At 48.0% G+C, this 9,303-nt stretch overlaps 1 protein-coding gene across 1 annotated transcript; it reads right to left on the reverse strand.

Moving 5' to 3' along the window:
- Positions 1-21: 21 nt before the first annotated feature.
- Positions 22-8,932, reverse strand: unk (unk zinc finger). The gene is made up of 15 exons (XM_035405002.1): positions 8,507-8,932; positions 7,129-7,338; positions 5,801-5,977; positions 5,562-5,692; positions 5,242-5,377; positions 4,756-4,873; positions 4,451-4,535; positions 3,935-4,215; positions 3,760-3,825; positions 3,420-3,588; positions 3,113-3,214; positions 2,804-2,989; positions 1,966-2,147; positions 1,571-1,831; positions 22-1,012 (listed from the first exon to the last, which is right to left on the reverse strand). Exons 1-15 carry the CDS (start codon positions 8,653-8,655, stop codon positions 854-856), a joined length of 2,412 nt encoding a protein of 803 aa, XP_035260893.1. The 5' UTR covers positions 8,656-8,932; the 3' UTR covers positions 22-853.
- Between the last annotated feature and the right edge of the window lie 371 nt (positions 8,933-9,303).

The raw sequence follows: 9,303 nt of genomic DNA on the forward strand, positions 1-9,303 counted from the left end.
AAAACCACACGGATTGCTTAATCCAAAAATATACATTTGTTTATTTTCCAATACAAAAACAAAAAAAGAAATGCTTTTTGTTCAATAATTCCAGAGCAGGTGGTGGTGACTGCACCCACAGTGTTGCACCAAGGACCAAGGCAAACCCCCTCCCCCTGCACCCTGGAACCTGCCCGAAAACACTGCAGCTCACACAAGCTAGCCACTGCTTTCTGCAAGAGGCTCTTACCTCTCTGTAGTGGAAAGATATTAAATCATTTAACAATATTCGACAACTGAAGATACTGAATACCAAAATAATTACAATGTTTTATGTCTGCAAGTCCAAAAACATTATTAAAAAACAGAAAATGTCTGTTTGAGAATACAGTTCGGTGTGAATAGTTAAAGAAACCTTCATTTTAAATGAAAAATATACACAATGATTGAATATTCTAGGTCTGCTTTCTTTGTTGCCATGTTCCCATTGTCCTATTGGCATACATAGGTAATGAAACAAACTGATAAACCTGAGATGGTTTAAAACAACCAGTTCTACTGGGAGATCTGTATACTTGCTATCATTGTACTTTTCTTTAGCACTATTACTGATTTTGTCAGTTTCTTTTTACAATCTTGTGCCAGGACCAACAAAAAGTGAAAAATTGAAAGGTAAGTAGAACATAGAAGGAGACAAGGGTATTTTCTGTTAAACATTTCTTTTTTGAGAAATGGGGGAAGGCTGGACTCCACTGGAGGTGAAGTGGGGCAGAGTGCGGTTTTGCTGGCACTGGGGCGGGGCAGGCTTCCTCTAAGGACGGCAGTGGAGGCGGGGCTTGGCTCCAGTGGGACAGGTGGCCCGGCAGGGGCGGAGTCAGGAGGGCAGGCCCAGGGTCTGTTGGTGCTCTGTGCACAGGGGACACTCTGAGGAACCGGCACAGCCCTCACATAGGAGCCCATGTTGACACGGTAGGGACACCGAGCCCTGCTCACCACACACCAGACAGCACAGTCTCTGCTTCCTGAATACTGCCTGAGAGAGGGATGGAGCAGGAGAGAGAGGGTGAGGAGGGAATGTGATTCAGACAGACAGCAGGGAGTCTGCAGTTCTCCCTTAAGGTAACAGTTATGTTAGTCCTCATGAATGGCTTGTGATAAGAAGTCACAACAGCCAGCTAAATCCTCTGGAAGTTTTGGAAGTTCTTCCTCTAGTCTGAAATATGCACTTAACAGCTCTTAAATCAAACCCTAGTGATCATGTTCACAGTGGACAGTGGAACGTCCCAGGATGCAGCTCTTGCTGTGCAGATGTGCTGGTGTGGTGGGCGTTACCTGCTCCACCATGTGCGGGTGTGTCGGTGTGCGGTGTGGTGGGCGTTACCTGCTCCACCGTGTGCAAGTGTGCGGTGCGGGGGGCGTTACCTGCTCCATTGTGTGCAGGTGTGTAGTGTGGTGGGCGTTACCTGCTCCACCGTGTGCAAGTGCGCGGTGCGGGGGGCGTTACCAGCTCCACCGTGCGCAGGTGTGTGGTGTGGTGGGCGTTACCTGCCCCACTGTGTGCAGGTGTGCGGTGCGGTGTGGTGGGCATTACCTGCTCCACCGTGTGCAGGCAGGTGCAGAGCTGGGCCTGCAGACTGCAGATGGCCTCCAGTGGCAGGCGGTGCAGCAGCTGCAGGTGGTGGAGGGAGAGGTGGGGGTTCTCCCCCGACCGTAGACTCTCCAGCGCCTCCTCCAGCAGGGTGGCCTGCCGCTGCGCGTCCTCCTCCGCCTGCCGCGCCCGCTCCGCCTCCACGGCCAACCGGCCCGCCAGCACCCGCGACTCCTCGGCATCGGCCTTCAGCACCGCCCACGACTGCGAGGGAGGCAGGAAGAGCACATCTTACAAAACTCATCTTAGAAAGACAGAGGGCATTCACACTGAATCTGCCCACTGCTACAGCCACAAAGTGACACGCAGACACTCGCACGGCCTCCTCCCTCTCTGACCTGGGCCATCTGCCTCCAGCTGTGGTCCCAGTGCTTCAGCACCCTGTGCGCCTCCTCCACCTCCTGCTTGAGCCGGGCCGTCTCCACGCACAGTCCCGAGGAGAGCAGGGCGGGGGGCGTGCCGGGAGAGCCCTGCCCCGGGGGGAAGTGCTCCCAGATGCTGCTGCTCATCCCGTTCAGGCCTGCGGGACAGAGCAGCACGGTCACACTCCTCACAGACCATGCTGCCGGCGGCTGGCCTGACACCCTGCCGGTACTGGATGACTGACTGCATGTTCTGTGGCAGCTTCCAGCTACCCTTACTCCCACAGGTTCTTTCTGAACAGAACAGTATGAGCTGCTATTGGTTACACACTGCAGAGGCCACAATCTTCACCCAGGTTCACTACATTCAGAGCAACAGGTCTCCTTCATCACTATTTTTTTATCCTTTCCTGCATTGTGGTGAATCAGTCCATCACTCAGCTTACAGAGAACCAAAGACTTGCGTTTCCTCAACAATAAAATGTCAGCTGCAGACCTCAGAATTGAACACAGAAATAGAATGTACCTCTCACCACAATATGTTCTTCATCAGTCATTTTAACATTTATTTTTACCTGGAAATTAGTAGACATTTATTTCAGATTAGTGCTTAAAATCTAAATTATTATCCAGTTATTTGTGACTGAACTGCTGTCTATAAAAAATGAGTTACTATATCATTGCTCTGGGCTTGGGTCTACAAAGCGCTCCTGCTGTGACGGTTGCCTAACTACAGGTTTTGCTAATTTGATTAAAAACCACTGAACAATCTTAATTTAAATTGCACAAGCAATCTCTAAATGATCCAACCGACCCAGTGAGCTGTGTGACGGCCCCAGAAAGCTGCCCTCTGATTGGCTGGACTGTGGCAGGTGAGCAGAGAGGAAGGGGGAAGGAAGAGCTCTGATTGGTGGGGATGGTGAGGGTGAGCGGAATGGCCCGGAACTGCTGAACGAGCCGGGAATGTTGACCGGCGCTGAGCTTTGTAGCTGGCTCCCCCCTATGGGACAAACGATAACACATAATGTCAGGTTCTGATTTGTAATTGCTCAAAAGACACGTAAAATGATCAATTAAGGGAGAGTGTGGGGGAATGTGGACTGAGTGTAAAAATGAGTCTCACCCAACATGACCCCAACACTGGACACTCCAGTGCTGCTGTCAAGGCTCTTCTCCAGAGCAGACACACCAAAGTCATTCAGATCCAAGTCATCCAGGGCAGACTCTGTCAGACACAAGCATAACAGGGAAGACAGTTATAGACTGTAATTTAGTTTCAAGCCTTTGTAGCATCAAGGCCGATGTACATAATATCTCCTGGGATGATGCAATCCGAGATCTGTGTGCACAATACATGTGTTTAAATGAATTACTGTATATCAAATGGCAGTACATTGAGGATGTTCATAATGCGCCCAGGAACAACTCACCCACGACAGACTCCACAGTGTCGCTGGTAGGGTAGAAGGGCAGCGCATTGGCGTTCATGCCTGGGGAGGGGCCAGGAGGGGCGGGGCTAGGAGGCGTGGCAGCCAGGCTGGAGGGCACGCTGGAGGACATGCTGAGGGGACTGCCCACTGGGAGGAAGACCAGCAGATCCTGAACACACAGACAGAGATCAGTAAGGCGCTTCTGGGACCTGTAAACATTGGTTCTGCCGCACTACTGGTGCTGCTCTAGAAGCAGGTATGTCAAACTACAGAGCCGTAATGGCTGCTGACGACTCCTGGGCACAGGTGTAATATAGAAGGCAGCAACGTGAGCATTTACCTGCTTGCTGTGCATCTGAGCCATGTCCCGGCTGCGTTGTTCCATAGACAGCGTCTTCAGTTTTGCCTGTGTAATAGTACAATCAAAAGACCATGCTATTTCCAAGCAGTCCCCAGCACACTCAAAGCACACTTACTCCATAGTCAGCTATCAATTAACCAATAATTTCCCTCACCTGGTCTTCTCTCTCGAACCCTGGAGCACGCCCATAGCCCCCTTCTCCTGCCCAGGGTGACAGGGAGGCATCTAAACTGGAGGACTCCTCACACAGTACCCTTCCCAGCAGTCCTTGCTCTGCTATGCACACACCGCTGGAAGGGGTGAAGGACGCGCCCCCAAAGCGGCCGTGGGGGCTGCTGGGACTTCTCTGCCCTGACTCATCTGCCATGGACCCCGAGGGGAGGGGCGAGCTGGGGTTTGGGAACGGCTGCTGGAGGTCGTCGCTAATGCTAGACTCTGCATGGGACACCACAAGGCAAACACAAAATACTGAGAGACGGCAAAATTTCACAGACAACCAGCATCAAATGGGCAAGAGAAACAGACAGGGACAGAGAGAAATGGGGCTGGGGATGAGATAGAACAAACATGGACAGAAGACAGAGGGAGGGAGGGAGGGAGGGAAGGAGGGAGGGAGGGAGGGAGGGAGGGAGGGAGGGAGGGAAGGAAGGAGGGAGAGGCGAAGGCTTACGGTCCAGATGAGCAAAGGCGCAGAAGGGGCCCCTGGGACAGCTGCCACTCTGCTGCATGTCATTGCACTTTGTGGACTGGTAGATCTGCAGAAGAGGAAGAGGAAGGACGACTGCATCAGCAGGAGCAGCAGGCGGCAGACATCAGCGAAAATGAACACCTATCGTACAGTAACTCTAACTGGTGCAACATAATTCAATCATAATTCCGATCACAGCTCTGGCACTTTCTGCTCTACTGCGAGCTCTAAAAATGGCTGTGACAGTGTGGCGCTGGTGTGTTTAGAGTGGGGGTGGGGGGAAGTACCTCCGGGTGGAACTGCTGCTCAGTGCGGGTGTGGCAGTACTGGCAGCCCTCTCCGCTCTCACACTTGCTGGGGTCACCCCACTCGTCGCTGTGCTTCACCGCAGGACAGGGCAGTGCTCTGCAGGGGACAAGCACAGCTCACCTCAACACCTCACCTCACAACCGTTACAAATCCTGCTCTTCTGTCCTCATGTCAGTATAATTATAATGCTCTTTATACTAAGAGAGCAGAAATGAGCTAACCAGTTAATAATATGATATAACACATGCCACACACACAAAACTGAAACTGGCATACCTCTGGATACTTACTCTTATACATATGTAAAGTATTTTCAATGTTTTTTTTCCACTGTGCTGAAATTAATTTTTCACATGCATTACAATCATACTGATGAAAATGCTTTTCATCAATCATTCTTCATGTTCAAGCAGCAATGTGCTATAAAGCTGACCATCGCTGAGGCAGGTGTTGCTGTGCTTTACCTGTACTTGTGCTTGTGAGGGCTGCGCCGGCGGTCCTTGCTATTGTGGTAATAGGGACAGGCGTAACCTTGACGACAGAGACGTGGCGGCTTTTTGCACAGCTCGGTCTTATAGTGGGACAGCACGTAGCTGTTATCTATGACCAGAAGAACAGAGCTCAGAATGCTCAGAGTATCTTCACACGCCGTTCCCCAGGTTACACAAACACAACACAAACAGTGACCAGCTGAGTATATGTGGGTGTATGTATGTGAGTGTATGTACGTGCCTGCATGCTGTGCTACAACCACTGGACGAATGCGGGTAATGCTACAGCACACCTTGCCAGCGCGGCTCCTCGCTCAGGATCTTCTCGATGAGCGCGGTGCTGGCCGCGAGTCCGGACTGCCCCTCCCCACCGCCGCCCTCCGCAGCCCCCGGGCCAGCCTGGGCCTCCATCACCTGCACCTCCCTGGTGAAGACACATTTCATCACTCACTTTGACCATCTGAATTGAAATGAAGCACCGTGCAGCGCTCCTGTGAAAGCACAGCCGCGGCGGCTGGGCGGCGGGCCGCACCTGATGTCATAGACAGGGCAGCGCAGGTCGTGGGACCCGTGGGCGAAGGCGCAGTGCGGCCCGTTCTTGCTGCAGTGCCCCTTGCCGTCGGTCTCGTGGATGCAGGAGCCCGTTTTGTAGTAGCGGAGGTGATACCGCCGCTCAGTGTCCCCTGCGGTCCGGTGCAAGAAAGGGCATCTGACAACACAAAAAGCAGCAAAGCAAACAGGCTTGAGCTTCAGGAGTTACAAAAGAGGTTTAAATATTCATCTGTATGACCTCTCAAGGTTCAATTACACACAAAGGAAACTTACATCAATATTTCTAAATGTGCAAAGTAAATGTAACAATCGGAATAAAGCTGCTGTTTCTTTGAGGAGGGCTTACAGATCTCACCACGCTGGATATTAAAGCAAGTCATATCACCTCTTCACCCAGGACCCAAAAACTTCTTGTAATAGTGTGATGATTTGCTTAGTGCATTGAGACTCCAGTACATCAAGCCAACTAATGAAAACGTAATGATGTAATGACAAATTACATGAACCCACACAGTCCTGATGGGTCCTCTCTGGAAGTGTGGCAGACGAAAATAATTTGAATAGTATAAGAATGGTTGTTTTCTTATATTTTTGAAGAGAAAACAAAAACTCATGTAACTTCCAATCATGCCAATAAAGAAAATAACGAAAGTGAAGCTAAGAACATTTTTAGGACTGTTGTGTGCTCTGCTGCTATTTCTACTTCCATTTGTCTCACAGGGTGGAATTTAGAATGCATTCAGGATTCTACATGTGGAAAGATGGTTCCATCCAGTGCCATTTGAGTACCATTTTACTGCTATCCATTAGCCTTTTACTGCTAAGGGTCAGGTCACAATGACCTCTGCACCGGTTCAAGTTGGCTTGATGTAAAACATGATAATTGATCTCTTAATCAAATGAACACAGTCTTTTCATCTATACAGCTCAACGGCACTTATAACAGTTCATTATGGTATTCAATACAAATATGTATTTGTATTTAACTTTCTGAAAGGTATCTTACTGAATATTTTGACAGATTACTTTATGGGAAAATAACCTGCAATTGACAGGTAAAACAGGAACAGAGAGAAAAGCATGACATGAGAAACAACAACAGATGGGGAAGTATCCATTCTACATTTTCAGCTCCTTGACCTTTTCTGGAAGGCCTCCTACAAGTTTTTTTTTTTCCATAAAAAAGAGACATGTGTTCAAACCTAAGTCAATAAATACTTATGAACAATTCAGCATCACCCACCTAATCTCACCCTGCCATCCAAAAAATATTTCATGAGGTGCGACCTCATCCCACCCTTGACTCACTCGTCTCCGTCCGGGCAGGTGCCTGTTCCCTCGTCGTATTTGGTGCAGTACACGTCTGGGCTGTAGTTGAAGGTGCCGTCGCGACGCCTGACAGGTCGCCGACGGCGCTGGTTCAGGAAATGCCAGTGGAAACAGGCAAAGGGGCGGTGCTGTGTGCACTTGTGCTGTACAAAAAGAGGACACTGCTCGGTGCGGAACTCCTTCAGGTACCTGACAGAGAGAGAGAAAAAGACAGGGATGAGGAGAAGGAATGAAAGGCCAGGATCAATGTTAACCTCGTATAACCTTCAACCATTCTTTAATGCTTGTGCAATAATCTGTCATTTACAAAGTACATTTATACATTCAATTTTACGTATGTTGGCCCAGACAATTTTTGAGTGTGAAATATTTTTTCGGGTGACCTGCAGTGACAGCTATCAGGCATTTGGGGTTCCCGGTCTAAAGCAAGCAAACACAATTCAAGTCACTCCAAAGCAGCTTGTACAACAACATACCTGCCACTGTAAATCAGACATATCGTCAGACACTTATCTAAAGAGCTTTCATCACACACAAAAACTGTCTGGGGCAACTGAAAACATACAATAAAATTAAAACAGTATCCACAAAATACCAGAAAGTTAACTGTCCCTTTAATTTTCGTATGTGTTCATTTTCATATACCATATGCAATAAATAAATAAAGAATTAAATATTATACAAAGAACTCTGTGAATGTGTCTTAACTTTTAAGGGTAGTCTATCTATAATACAGGGAAAATATAAAAGCATATGACAGACAGCCAAGACATTGTCTGCCCATATGGCCACAATGAGATACTTTTACAGACAGACTTATTTATTAGACTGTGTCCCCTCCCCAATGCGCTCATATTTTAGACTACATGCTCTCAAACCGTTAATTGTTAATAACCCGCGAAAAAGTATGGTAGTCTATATATTTCTCATCTCATCAACATATGCCAGGGAAATACAAAATACCAAAACTCTGAAACTTCAGTCCTGCTGTCTTCTAACCATTATCACAGCCGTCTTGTAGACTGAGAAAGAACTATAAACTTGTAGTCATACAACAATATAAATATTTCCATGCACTAATGATGTCAAGTTCATCACGGAGAACAAACCCACTCCATATCACGGATTCACCCACGACCTACTTTTTGGGCTGAACCAAATGCAAATTCTCATTAGGCCTCAACTACTCTGGGTCGGTGTGGGTTAGTAGGAATCGGAATAGACCTCTTTAAACAACGCGGATCAGGTCCGAACAGTTAGCTATGGACAGCTAACTAACTTCTGCTCACTAGCCACGTCAGGTGTTCTACTATGGCCTATGCGTGTCAGCGCACGTGAGGGTGTGTTAGCTACGTACGTGTAGTGCTGCGGTTTTTCGGGCTGTACGTGCAGTACGTTAGCGGGAGACGTCGAGCCGCCTGCCGACGAGGAAGAGGAAGAAGAAGAAGGTCCAGCGGTGGCTGTAGCCCCCGAGGAGGAATTTGCCTGTATTTGAGCTTTCGACATATTTCCTTTTTAAGGCTTCTCTGCCTGCCTTCTTTATTACTGTTCTGTGAGCTTCGAGGTCCGCATTCCTCTTTGAATTGCGCTTGCGCTTGGTACAAGGAAGGGGAAGCCCCGAGCCGAAGTAATAGTGTAGAGCTATGGGACGTGTAGTTCCCTTAGACGACCCGGTGTTTTTATTATAATAAAAATGCGAAATGCACCAAAAACAACAGTAAATCTACATGTTGTTGGACACATCTTTTTTGAACAGGGGCCGTGTGAGAAAGCTTTCATGAAACACACATTTGCTCCAGGTGAAGCTGATATTATCATTTTGCTAACTAGCGCATAGCCTACCTTGGCTAGCTAACATGTAGGGCATTCGGAAGCCTATTATATAACTCCTGGCGGCTGAAAAAGAAAAAAATTCACATGCGTAAAAAATTACATCATAATTTCCCTGTTCACATACAGTCAGCTGATTCGATACATGTTAGCTAGTCATATCTCCTTCCACTAACCTTTTCTAGCTGCAATCAGTTGACCGGAAAGTAGACAGCAGTACGTCCTTGAATTAGGGTTTTCACATTGTAAAGTTATAATAATGACTGTTTGCACATATACCTAGCTATAAAATGAATGATAAAATCCGCATAACCATGTCAAGTA

The sequence above is a fragment of the Anguilla anguilla genome, chromosome 2, assembly GCF_013347855.1.
Source record: "Anguilla anguilla isolate fAngAng1 chromosome 2, fAngAng1.pri, whole genome shotgun sequence".
Classification (NCBI taxonomy): Eukaryota; Metazoa; Chordata; class Actinopteri; order Anguilliformes; family Anguillidae; genus Anguilla; species Anguilla anguilla.